Source organism: Gigantopelta aegis, chromosome 12 (assembly GCF_016097555.1).
Source record: "Gigantopelta aegis isolate Gae_Host chromosome 12, Gae_host_genome, whole genome shotgun sequence".
In the NCBI taxonomy this organism is placed as follows: Eukaryota; Metazoa; Mollusca; class Gastropoda; order Neomphalida; family Peltospiridae; genus Gigantopelta; species Gigantopelta aegis.
The window spans coordinates 21,503,607-21,517,789 of NC_054710.1; the positions used below are offsets into that span (position 1 = coordinate 21,503,607).

Here is a 14,183-nt window from a genome sequence, read left to right on the forward strand (position 1 = left end):
GAATAGATATTCTTAAAACAAACATACCACACTTATCTCCCTTCCAGTATTTTTGACAATGACATGTGCAATCAGATTCTCGAAGAATGCCTTCATTTTGACAGTCTAAGCTGCAATTTTCTGCAAAATATCAAACAATTCAGAAACCAACAAAAAATCACAAACATATACCGTAGTTATATTTTATATTCTTTGTATTGTTTCACGTAAAACACCCAAACATAGCCACAGCTACACATGAATGTTGACAATATACTGCATTGTTATTGTTCATGATACCTGCAACCATTTTCCTTAAAGTGGTAATTGGTAATTTAGTTGATCGATCAAAAGCAATATTGTTTTATCATCCTGGGAAAAAGCAGTCAACCTAATTGAAATTAATTGTGTAATCTGGATAACTGTAAAATGCTTTAAAATGAAAATAAAAAGCTGGTTGTGAAAATTATCATACAGATTGCAAACTGTGTATTTCGAGTGCTCATTGCCTTTTATACCCTACCAAGTTTGAGTTCTAATAGTTCCAGTCAAGTCCTAAAACACCCCAAAGTTTTGAAAATAGATGATAAAGGAAAAAAAAAAAAAAATTCTTCTTTAAATATTGTAGAATGTTTGAAGACTAAAAAAATAGTCATTCTTAGAACAGACATACCACACTTATCTCCAATCCAGAATTGATCACAACCACATTTGCAATTCTCTTTGTCAATCATGCCATATTTTTCACATTCTAAGCTGCATGTATCTGCAAAACATAACATTGTACACAAACCAGAAAAATTATAAACATTTAGTTATATTCTAATATTATTTTCTACTAATCTATGTATTATTTTATAGCATTCATTAATACATTATCTGAGTATAACATATAACAGTCATTCATCAAATTCCCAAACTTAGCCACAACTATATTATAATAATAATAATAATAATAATAATAATAAAATTCTTTATTTAGTGAGGGTTACACAGTTAGCAAAAGCGAATCTTCCCTGAGGCCCTCAGGTACAAACAATACAGAATTACAATACATACATTTATGAACAAATAGAAAATACATATATGGCAATAAACATATGTACAAATGATATTATTTTAGAAAATATTTCTTGAGTCTATATTTAAAAACAGCAGTATTTGGCGATGATCGGATAGCTTTAGGTAATTGATTCCAAAGTACTGGTCCAGAGTAACTGAAAGCATGTTTAAATAAAGACATTTTAGGTTGACAATATAATGCATTACTATTGTTCACAATAACTGCAGTGTTTGCATGGGTTTTTTTTTAAAATTTATGTTGACTGATTAAAGAAAAGAAGATTGTTGTGTCAATCTTGTTAATAGATATTTGTGACTGCTATGTACAGAGGTGATATTGATTATAGTCTGGTAGCATATGCATTATATACTCGTATTGTTTAAAATGTGAAAATATGCATTCTGGTAGTTTTTAGTACTCTTTCATAAAAAAAGCAGGAGACATGTAATCTAATCATAGTTGTGGCCACCATCGAAAAGGGTGAACATTTAAAAAAAATCATCTGTGATATAGAGAAATGCATTCTGAACTACTAGACCATTTCCAACTAAACTGATGGGTCACCTTTTCCCACAAATGAAAAAAGCAAAATACTAAATGTGGTTATTTTGAGCCCCCAGGAGAATGGGTGCCCTGCCCTTAGTCTGGTAGGTGAGGTCAGTAATTTACTCATGTTATATGAAGTGTTGAACACTGGATACATTATATATCCGGGGGCGAGACGTAGCCCAGTGGTAAAGTGCTCGCTTGATGCGCAGTCGGTTTGGGATCGATCCCCGTCGGTGGGCCCATTGGGCTATTTCTCGCTCCAGCCAGTGCACCACGACTGGTATATCAAAGGCTGTGATATGTGCTATCCTGTCTATGGGATGGTGCATATAAAAACATCCCTTGCTGCCAATCGAAAAGAGTAGCCTGTGAAGTGGCGACAGCGGGTTTCCTCCGTCAATATCTGTGTGGTCCTTAACCATATATGTCTGATGTCATATAACCGTAAATAAAATGTGTTGAGTGCATCGTTAAATAAAACATTTCCTTCATTATATATCCATCATTAGGATCACATTTATTGTTCTTTGTTTGTTTTCGAATTTTTTTAAAGCGATAAGCATTTTTGGTTGGGTTTTTATACAGTTGTGACCGTATGAAGTCTATTTCACATTGTAAAATTAAGCACTACTGCAAGTATCTTGTCTCAAAACTGAAATGACCACAACAAATTACTGAAATACATTAAATCCTGTTTACTATTTCTAGTATTCTCATATCAGTATCCCCTACACATGACCTACCTAGGGACCCAAACGTTGCTTGCACAAATCCTCTGAGTATAACTGTATGGTTAATGTCCAACATCACACACCCAGCCATATAACTGATTTTTACTTATGTTATTTGGTAAAATAATTATTATATTACACCTTTCTCTAGAAGCCTATTGTTAGGTAACTCAAATAAATTGATTTGGAACTGATATATCATGAGGAAAATGTTTCCTAGTTTTGCATTGCAGGTTACCACGAAAAAAACATTAATCATTTTCATTTGAAAATAACAAGAAATGAAAGGGCATGTATGTTTTACAAAATGTGTGCCATTTAAAAAAAAAACATATACAAAGCAATAGAGACAGTATAAATATTTCTAGATTCTATAGTTCATGTTGGACATTATGTTGATAATGTAGAAAAATGTGTTGATGGTAGTATGTGCATTTAACACTATTTTTCAGAACAAAATGGGTTATCTACTTAATGTTTTCTTTGAATCAAGCAGTATTTTGTTAATAAATTATGGCATATAAACTTAAAAGTGAAACAAAACTATTAATTTTAAATTAATTGTTATTGAAAATATATTGCTAGAAATGTATAATAGGTGAAATGTTCAACATTTTGTCAAAAAAATGGAAACATGTATACCACTATACCAACGTCTCTCTCACTAACCACTAACCCACTGTCCTGGAGCAACTAGACACCTTGCAAATTTGCATATACCTTTAAATTTGCATACCATTATTAACCAGGTTAATACACTAAATTATCACATCGATTTATGACATGAATATCATGGGTAAGTTATAGGATAAAATGATTTATTAATTAAATGAAATATATTTACATAATGTAGTACTGCTACTAGTCCTGATAAGGTAATAATGTTCTGAAACTTGTTTGGGCTTTTTTCCCATTTAAAAATGTTATACCTTTTGACCAAATCTCCTGCTTTTTCAACACAAATCTCCTGCTTTCTCTTAAAAGGTTCACAGATATATAGACTATAATTGAAATAAAGTGATGTTAATTGCATTTTTTGTTCTTTGTTAACAAAAGCGAGAAATATTAAACAGTTGGCTGTAATAAATAAAGTAACAATGTGTGACATATATAATTAGCAATTGTTTTTTTCTCTAAATTTTGTTGCAGTTGATAAGACTAGAATAGTAGTTGGTTCTAGAACATACATACCACACTTATCTTCAGTCCAGTATTTATCACAACCACATGTGCAATTATCTGTGTCAAGCTTGCCATGTTCACATTGTAAGGTGCATTCGTCTGCAAAATATCAAACAGTACACAAACATTTAGTTAAAATTATTTTCTATTATACTTTGTATTATTTTATTGTAACATTCATTCATAAATTATCTTTATGAAATGCACTTTTTTTTCATCAAGCTTGCCATGTTCACATTGCAAATTTTTTGAAAAATATAAAACACTACAAACAGCAGTAAAATCATGACACTTTAGTTATATTTCAATTTTATTTTCTATTCTTCTTTGCAGTGCTCTACAAAGCGAGTAAAACATTTGCCATGGCGACTAAATACATTCCCTGGCGTCTAAAAAAAAAAAAATCACATTCGCCAGTTGGCGACTGTCCAATAATTTACTTTAATCTGTAAACAAAATTGGACATCTGAAAACACAGTGGACCAGTATCGGTAGTTTTTTTAAAAATAAAAGTTTGAGACAAGTTAATCAGACTATGAATAATGATTATCCAGTATTCAAGAGTAAACACGGTGAAATTAAGGTAGGTAATACTTTGTTATGTTATCTGCCTAACTTGAATTTCAAGCGTTTGGAAATAATTCGGCCCCAGTTCAGTTTTGGACCAAGTCGGTCCTGTCCCATTTAGAGCCATGTTTTATTTATGTATTAAAATGAGATCACTGTCGAGTCACTGTGTGTCTTTACTTGTCTGTTTGAAACTTAACGTTAATTATTTTAAATGTTGACTTATATAGTGTTATGCTGTGCTCCAAATATCTCGTGCTTATTGTGATAACGGGTCCCGGCCTCCACGATAACGAAGTCTCCAGTCGTGAATGCCATTTCAATCAGGTTGAAAGTCATTTTCACTAGTGCAGGATGAAAACATGTTTCTATTTTCACGACTCGACTTTAGACGGCTTTAAAGACACAACTATTTATAAAACAGTATTTATGGATTTACAAGGCAGTATGTGACAAAAATAAATATTATTTAAACCAAAAGTAAGGTAGCCGATTGGTAACTACTAGTAACACGTTGAAGCCTGGTAGATATTATCGCAATGCTTTTATTTAACTTTTGAGTACTGCAATTTAAATGCCTATCTTAGCAGTGCCATTAAAATAGTAATTCGCTTAATTTCGTTTAATACAATTATTGGGTACGGAATTTGATAATGATACACATGTAGTTAATAATCATTCACTGTTTTAGTGGAACCGGACACAAACAGCAACTTGTAATTACTATTTAACTAGGAATTACCCCTTCATGGGTTCATTCAAATGCGGTCCTAATAACAATTACGGCATTAGTAATGTGCCATAAAATGGCAGATGAATCGATTTAATTACAAGTAAATATTAGCTGGCTACTAAATATAAGTGGCTGGTGACTAAAATATTATACTTTACTGGCCAGGGAAGAGTAAAATTGAACTTGCTTTGTAGAGCACTGCTTTGTATTATTTGATTATAACATTCATCTTGACAATATAATGTTCTCTTGTAGATGGATCACATATATGACAGTGTTCAAGGAGAGGAGTCACGTACAACTTAATTAAATACTCTTGTGACTGCCTTGTGCAGATATACTGATCACATAGTTTTGACCATGTGTCTTATACTGTTAACATTTCGTGAATAAAAAACCCAGTGAAATTAATGTTCTGTATATATAGAGAATAGTGATGAAGATTGACAGCTAGTGACATATTTAATGTATTCTGGAGAAAAATCTACCCATTGGCAGCGTACGCACCAATATATACTATGACACCTAATGAATTACAGAATTGTTTAAAGGTCTACTTTACATTTTTGTAACACTCAATTAAGAAATATAGCTATTGATTTGTAGCTACATGTATGCATTTTTACTAAACACTACGGGGGAGTTGTCAGAAAACAAAACTTAGAAAATGTCGGAATTTTTTTTCTTTCAAAAAGCCGTTTCTCATAAATATGCCTACATATACATGTATAACTTCAGCATTAATTCACAGCCATTGAGTATAGGTACATCGCAACGGATGCGTGCAGTTATAATTTTTGGTGACACAATATCTGAAAATGATGTTTCTGTAAATTAGTTTACATAATATCTGGTAAGTTTTTTGTTTTTATTGAAATCAGTTGTATTACTAAATGGTATAAAACCGTTATTCATTTGAAGGTAGTCATTTTCAATTTCACTATGTCTACCTACTGTGTGAATTAATTGGATATTAATTTCAACTTTCATTGTATTCCACTATAATAATACTACATGTATATACAGATGCGCTGTATTCTCAGTAAATTAGCTTTATAATGTCCATAGCCGGATGACACAGAACCTAGATTAATTCAACATCACCTCACATGCGCAGATGTCTACAATTTCAGGTGACCCAATGTAAATGCTTTTATTGTTACAATATTTGAAGCTACATTGTACATGTATCTTGGCCCACTAAAATATTTGAACACTGGGTAACGTGACTCGATGTTCTCCACATTATCACCACCTTTGTCAACCAACCAGGGCATATAATAAACTAGTGGTAATAAGTTTTCAAAGTAACTATAAGGCAGCCACCATGATGTTTGGGACCAGTTTTCAGAAACAAAAATTACAAAAGGTCCACACAAAAAAAGTAAATTGAAAAATAAGTTTTTCATGAATATTCCAATTAAAAAACCCAAAATGTTTATGTAGCAAATGTATAATTTTCATGATTACTGACATTTAAAAGGTTGTTTACTATCATTTTAAAACATTTGCTAAAACATTATGTGATATAGCTATTTATTTAGACACAGAACTCTATTACTGTGCCGCTATACCACAGAAGTTTCAGGAAAGTCTGTCCCAGGTCCAACTTGGGACAGAATTTATTTAGAAATATGGGTTTTTCAAATAAAAATTTCCTGGGGTCACGTGACATCATGTCCCCAAAACGTGACTACATTTAATTAGCCACCAAATCAAGACCTACGATAAACTGGAGATAATAAGCTTCCAAATAAGCTATAATATAGCCATATGATAGCCTAGCTCTACTAGGAAGCATACATCATTGGTCAGACATGATCAGGGCTCAAAGTTACATGCTGAGCTTTTGTAGGAAGAAAACTGATATAAAGGACATGGGCAAACAAGTAAGAAAAAAGAAAAAAAGACTCCATTATTTTTTTCTCTCTACATATTGTAGAATTTCAGAAGACTATAATAATAGTTCTTCCTAGAATGGACATACCACACTTATCTCCAACCCAGTATTCTGAACAGTGACATGTGCAATCAGATGTTTGAAGAATGCCCTCATGTTGACAATCTAAGCTGCATTTTTCTGAAAAATATAAAACAATTCAGAAATGATAAAAATCATAGACATATACATGTAGTTATATTTTATATTCTTTTACCACTACCAAAGATGGCCTTTATAGTTATTGCGAAAAAGTTTTTGAGACAAGTGGTATTATTCACATGTGGATTCTAAAGAATTCTAAAGATTTACTTGAATTCATTCACTCTCAATCCAGATCAAAGCTTACGATATTGAAACATTCAGGTTTTTTTATGTTATACACAACAATCACCAACGACAAACTTAATGAAAAACTCCATTCCTTAATCAATGGGGCATTTGTTACAAAGAATGATGATCAAAGTTAAAAATGCAGGTACAACTATCTTCCACGGATCTGGACAATTGGTAAAGTCCAATAGTGAATCCAGACCATGGTGTACTAAGAAAGACATATGTGAAATGCTGGACTTCATCACTGACAATATATATATATATATATATATATGTCAGATTTGGGGGTAGGACATATAGACAGGAAATAGAAACCCCTATTGGCACCAACTGTGCTCCACTACTCAATGATTTGTTTTTCTATGCATATGAATCAGAATTTCTGACTAATCTGGTTAAATCAAAACAAAGTAATCTGACTAAAATGTTTAACTTACCGATTACCCTATAAACACATTCTTTATTTTTAACATAAAATCCAGGGAGTGCCGAATCCAACTGCACTTTGATTTATCATACTTTTCTAAATCTGAGAGATATTTCTTACAAAATTTTACCAGTACTGACCTCGTCTTTGTGGTAGTTTCGAAATTAATAAAGACGTTATCGTTTTGTGGAAGAACAGCAAAGCGTTAGTTGTTTACATTAATGTTAGCAGTTGACGTTGCATTACGTTGCCTACTCATTAACTGGATAGAATTTTTTCTCGTCTCTGTTTTTTTTTGGTTAAATCTCCGATGGCATAATCACTTTTGATCGGGTTGGTGGGGGGCCGACTGAGGACAATATCACTATTTATGGATTTATCATCATTATGGAATAGGCTTGCGATCGTAGTAACTAACTTAACGTCGTGATGGTATGTATTTACAACAATAGTGCTAAGTAAGACTTTAAACTTTGTTTTAGATGTATCTAAAAGATTCTAGGGCCCTGATATGAAAGTAAATTAATGGGATTATATTCATCATGGTGAACATAACCCAGCATTTTTGTGGAGAACATTAATATAAACAAGAAAAGAGAATAAGAAAGAAGAAAACAAGAAAAAGCAATCAACTATTTTTCTCTCTAAATTAAATATTGTAGAATTTCAGAACACTAGAATAATAGTTATTGCAAGAACATACCACACTTATCTTCAGTCCAGTATTTATCACAACCACATGTGCAAGTATCTGTGTCAAGCTTGCCATGTTCACATTGTAAGGTGCAGTTTTCTGTAAAATATAAAACAATTCAAAAAGCAGTAAAATCATAAACATTATATATTTCAATATTATTTCTATTATCAATAATTTGATTGAAACATTCATTCATAAATTATTTTATTATAACATTTATTCATAAATCAAATATCTAAATGTAGCCATAGCTACTGTATCTTGACAATATACTATATTACTATTGTTCATAATACCTGCAAACAATATTTTTTGTTTTGGAAATTATGTTGACTGATTAAAGAAAAAACCCCACACAGATTGCCGGGTAAACCTGTGAAAGGCAGTTCTTCTGTAAATACATGTAGATTACCTAACAAATATTCTACAGAATAAAGATTAAGACTCAAAATGCATTTTGTGGCATATAAATTAAGCTCTGTTTTTGACATTTTAATCTAAAAGTAAATGCCAGAAACTATTAAACAGGTTTAGATGACTTGCACTAGCTGATGCAAACTTAACTCTCATTTGATGTAAATTTTTGCTTCTTTTTCATCTTTTCAATATCTAATTTAATACTGGTTCTAATGTTCACATAGTTGAAACTCATTTTGTAATCTGAATAGTTGTACCAACACCATGCTTTAAGATGAACATGGAAATGAAAAAATGCTGCCAAATGCGAACATTGACATTATCCTACTTATATTTCTAGTCGGATCGCATCAAAACGTACTCTCTAGATATTTTTTTTTTTTTTTAATGTTTTCAAAACAGAACAACCACCACCCCAAAACAAAAAAACCCTCAATTATAATTTCTCTAAATATTGTAGAATTTCAGAAAAACAGAATAATAGTTGTTCCTAGAACAGACATACCACACTTATCTCCAGTCCAGTATTTTTCACAACCACATGTGCAACTGTCCTTGTCAATGATGCCAGTCTTTTCACATTCTAAGCTGCATGTGTCTGAAAAATACAAAATTATACACAAACCAGCAAAATCATAAACATTTATTTATCATTAGTTGTATTATTTGATTTTATTACACACCAGTGTAAGGTATTACACATGTAATAACAATTACTCAATATCTAACTAGCTTAATATTCGCATAGACTGACATGGTAGTTGTTTAATTTGAATGACATCTGTATTCGAATTAGGTCAGATTGCATCTCCCTGCAATAACATAAACTGGGTGCATGACATAAAGTTCAAAATTGCTGTTGAATATGTTTTGTTCAGATTATTAACGTATCTAACCGTTTTTTATACAAAATAGAGTAACTTAAAATTGTACCATTATGAAATATGGCCATGAATTGAAATAGCGATAAGATAGGTTGTTATGTTTGAGCCTGATGTTGTGGCAAGTGTCTGTCATCCAACGGCTATTATTTTTTTACGGCCCTATGTATAAAATGTTGGTGTCACTCAGCTGAATCTTTGCTGGTCCAATCAACAATTTAGTCATTATTAAGAATTTTAACACCTCATTAAATGCAAGCTTCTGGCCAAAATCTAAACTGTACATTGCTGACATCGCGTTGCTTATTGTGATGTCATTTAAATGTACGTGTCACGTAGATCACTTGCTCACCCAATTCATAGAAAAATAATGTGTAGTAGGTCTCGACGTCTGCTTATACTTCTGCGTTGCTTCTTGGTTTTTTCACTTCATTTCATTTCAACTTATTTTCATGCTTATATCCAATTAAGGTTAAAGCATGCTGTCCTGGGCACACACCTCAGCTATCTGGGCTGTCTGTCCAGGACAGTGGGTAGGTAGTTGTTAGTTTGTAGTGGTTAGTGAGAGAGAAGAGGGTGTAGTGGCCTTACACCTACCCAATGAGCCCTTAAGAATTCGCTCTGGGTTGGAGCTGGCACCGGGCTGCAAACACTGTACCTACAAGACTGTAGCCTGACGGCTTAACCATGACACCACCAAGGCCGGTGCTGCTTTATTGGGGTTGGTTTGTAATAAATATAATAATAAACTACATGTAGCTTGTCTGTCATACCATTTTTATGAGACTCGTAAACAGTGTTGGTATCAGCAAACTCGCTTTCGCCTGTCAAGATACCAAAACTGTTCACTAATTTCATAAAAATGGTATGTCAAACAAACTCGCTTAGTATTCTATATTTAATATAAGTAAAGTCTCTGTTTAAAACCATCAGTTTAAAATCTCAACGTTTCATCAACTAAATGTTGACATCGTCAGGAGAAAACTGAACATAAAAAGAGGAGTTCAGCCTTTAAAAGCAGTAGGATAAAACCAGTTCAAGTATTCTGTATATAAGATGAAATCATAAATGATCTGATTATAACGTTCATCATTCATTCATGCCCACAATTATCTTAACAAGGGGACGGGACATAGCCCAGTGGAAAAGCGCTCACTTGATGCACAGTCGGTCTGGAATCTATCCCCATTGGTGGGCCCATTGGGCTATTTCTCGCCAGTGCACCACAACTGGTATATCCAAGGCTGTCGTATGTGCTATCCTGTCTGTGGAATGGCGCATATAAAACATCTCTTGCTACTAACAGAAAAATATAGCGGGTTTCCTCTTTAAGACTGTATGTGAAAATTACCCAATGTTTGACATCCAATAGCCGATGATTAATAAATCAATGTGTTCTAGTGGTGTCGTTAAACAAAACAAACTTTTTATCGTGACAAGATACTGAATTACTATGTATTCATAATACCTGCAGGCAGATTTTTTTTCTTTATTTTAACAGATCAAAGAGAAGCAGATTATTTCCAATATGGGGGGGTTCTTGTAAGGTTTGTTTTGTTTAACTGATCAAAGAGAAGCAGATTATTCCAATATGGGGGGGGTGTGTCTTGTAACGTTTGTTTTGTTTAACTGATCAAAGAGAAGCAGATTATTTCCAATATGGGGGGGGGGGGGTGTTTCTTGTAAGGTTTGTTTTGTTTAACTGATCAAAGAGAAGCAGATTTTTCCAATATTTTTCTTCTTGTAAGGTTTGTTTTGTTTAACTGATCAAAGAGAAGCAGATTATTTCCAATATGGGGGGGGGGGGTTCTTGTAAGGTTTGTTTTGTTTAACTGATCAAAGAGAACCAGATTATTTCCAATATGGGGGGGGGGGGGGGGTTTCTTGTAAGGTTTGTTTTGTTTAACTGATCAAAGAGAAGCAGATTATTTCCAATATGGGGGGGGGGGGTTCTTTTGTTTTGTTTAACTGATCAAAGAGAAGCAGATTATTTCCAATATGGGGGGGGGGTTCTTGTAAGGTTTGTTTTGTTTAACTGATCAAAGAGAAGCAGATTATTTCCAATATGGGGGGGGGGGGTTTCTTGTAAGGTTTGTTTTGTTTAACTGATCAAAGAGAAGCAGATTATTTCCAATATGGGGGGGGGTGGGGGGGGGGGGGGGGGGGGGGGGAGGGGGGGGGGGGGGGGGGGGGGGGGGTTCTTGTAAGGTTTGTTTTGTTTAACTGATCAAAGAGAAGCAGATTATTTCCAATATGGGGGGGGGGGGGGGTTCTTGTAACGTTTGTTTTGTTTAACGACACCACCAGAACACATTGATTTATGTTAACTGATCAAAGAGAAGCAGATTATTTCCAATATGGGGGGGTTCTTGTAACGTTTGTTTTGTTTAACGACACCACCAGAACACATTGATTTATTAATCATCTGCTGTTGAAGGTCAAACATTCGGTAATTCTGACACAGTCGTCAGAGGAAATCCGCTATATTTTTCAGAAGTAAAGGATCTTTTTCATGCACCTTTGACCAGGGTAGTTCTTCTGTACCATTTGTTATTTGGTACGCACGACAAAATATATAAATACACTATGATGAAGACCGAAAACCCATTGTCTAAAATCTATTGTGGGCTGCTCGAAAGCATTCTTAATCAACAGTTACTGCAGCCATAACAGATGTGAAGTGTCAAAAACGTGCGCTGTCCACAAGCTGCCATCTTTATTTTTACCCACCAATTTATTCTTATTTGTCGACTTGATTTATTATTAAAAATTAATTTAAAAAAAATTATATTAATAAAAAAACCCAAAACATTTGTTTAATTTGCTTTATAAAATTGCACATATGTAAAAATAATCCACGATGTTCATGCACCTACATTAATTTTTTCCATACAGGTACATGTGCAGGAACTTATGGATGGGGAATCTAGACGGTCGCAAGCAAAGTTTTAAGAGGGGGGGATTAGGGTCATGCTCTCCAAGAAAATATATTTTAAAAAAGAAAAACGCTTTGACCAAAGAGGTTTGATCACTGACCCCAACCCCACCATCTTGGATGTATTCATTGGTATCGGACATCCATGAAGTAACTTGGTCAGTTTATTTGCGACAATTGCCGAATGCATTACATGAGAGTTATCTCCCGTATTCTCGTATTTGAAGGTCGTATGGCCTAGCATGTTTTTCATCGAACACAGTTCTATAAATGGTATTTGGTATATACATGTATCTCATCCATTTTCGCACAAAAAGTTATTATCCTTCTTAGAAAATTATCAAATCATCATCTAACTGTATTATGGCATCTACGTTAGTGGCTTACAACTGCCTCGTACCAATTGTAACTTTTCACTGTATTCTACCACGATAGTAAGCTATGCTGCATCATGGAATCAGCTGATGAACGTTTGCGATGTTAGGTATTTATGACGATAGTGCTAAGATCGCTTTGTGGAATGGAGCTTATCTGTAGCTAGTAAGACTTTAAACTTTGCTTTAGATGTATCTAAAAGATTCTAGGGCCCTGATATGAAAGTAAATTAATGGGATTATATTCATCATGGTGAACATAACCCAGCATTTTTTGTGGAGAACATTAATATAAAGAAGAAAAGAGAACAAGAAAGAAGAAAACAAGAAAAAGCAATCAACTATTTTTTTCTCTCTAAATATTGTAGAATTTCAGAACACTAGAATAATAGTTATTGCAAGAACATACCACACTTATCTTCAGTCCAGTATTTATCACAACCACATGTGCAAGTATCTGTGTCAAGCTTGCCATGTTCACATTGTAAGGTGCATTCGTCTGCAAAATATATTACAGTACACAAAAAGTTATATATATGTTATATTAATTTCTACTATTCTTTGTATTATTTGATTATAACATTCATTCATAGATTATTTTTATAAAATTCATTCATAAATGAAATACTCAAACGAAGCCACAACAATCTTGACAATATACTGCATTACTGTTGTTTGTAATACATGCACGCATGTTTTTTTTCTTTTCGCAGTTAACGAAAAGCAGACCGTTTTGTCATCCTGGGGAGACGTAGTTCTCATGTAGATGCATCACCTGACAGACACAAATGTTAGAAGATGCTTGAGACTGCCTTTCACAGCTACGACATTTAACTGATTTGTCATTCAGATTAAAAAAAAATATGGCACAACAGTTATATGTACCATTTTAAAAAATAAAATTAGTTCTAATTGAGCTGTCACCTTTCTAATATCAATAAGAAATAAAGTCACAGATTATATATACTTGTAATATTTTTGTGTTTCATCTTGTATATAGTTTATTATTTTCTTAAATACTTTGTATTATAGTCCATTTGAAATGTGCTTTAAAAAGGTGTTGTTAACATTTTGTGTTAAAAGAAAGCAAACACGTGTTTCACATTGTTCCAGGGGTGGTGATTTTAAATATTTTGTTTTCCCCAATCACAGTTGATTTTAAACCCCCAAAATTCAAAACAAAATGGTAGGCATGCAGGGTATTTTAAATACAGTGTTTTACATAATAACCAATAGTTATTAGTTAAACATTTTGCCAATTAGCCAAACGTTGAAAATAAATATTTAAAAATGTTTTAACAGTCACCAAATTCAATAAATGTATTTCTCGTGTTCTGGTCTTTGTTCCTCATCCCCTCCCCCCTTGAACCTCC

At 33.3% G+C, this 14,183-nt stretch overlaps 1 protein-coding gene across 4 annotated transcripts in view; it reads right to left on the minus strand.

Moving 5' to 3' along the window:
- The window catches only part of LOC121385783 (neurogenic locus notch homolog protein 1-like), a 135,992-nt gene that overhangs the window by 41,010 nt on the left and 80,799 nt on the right, over nucleotides 1-14,183 (minus strand). For 2 of the 4 annotated variants that reach the window (XM_041516566.1, XM_041516564.1), the window contains exons 18-24: nucleotides 13,220-13,309; nucleotides 9,126-9,218; nucleotides 8,210-8,299; nucleotides 6,792-6,884; nucleotides 3,514-3,603; nucleotides 653-745; nucleotides 28-120 (exon numbers count right to left, since the gene is read on the minus strand). In XM_041516566.1, the coding sequence (XP_041372500.1) occupies nucleotides 28-120; nucleotides 653-745; nucleotides 3,514-3,603; nucleotides 6,792-6,884; nucleotides 8,210-8,299; nucleotides 9,126-9,218; nucleotides 13,220-13,309 (642 nt within the window). The remainder of the gene's footprint in view (nucleotides 1-27; nucleotides 121-652; nucleotides 746-3,513; nucleotides 3,604-6,791; nucleotides 6,885-8,209; nucleotides 8,300-9,125; nucleotides 9,219-13,219; nucleotides 13,310-14,183) is intronic. The other 2 variants (XM_041516565.1, XM_041516567.1) reach the window with 2 other exon arrangements.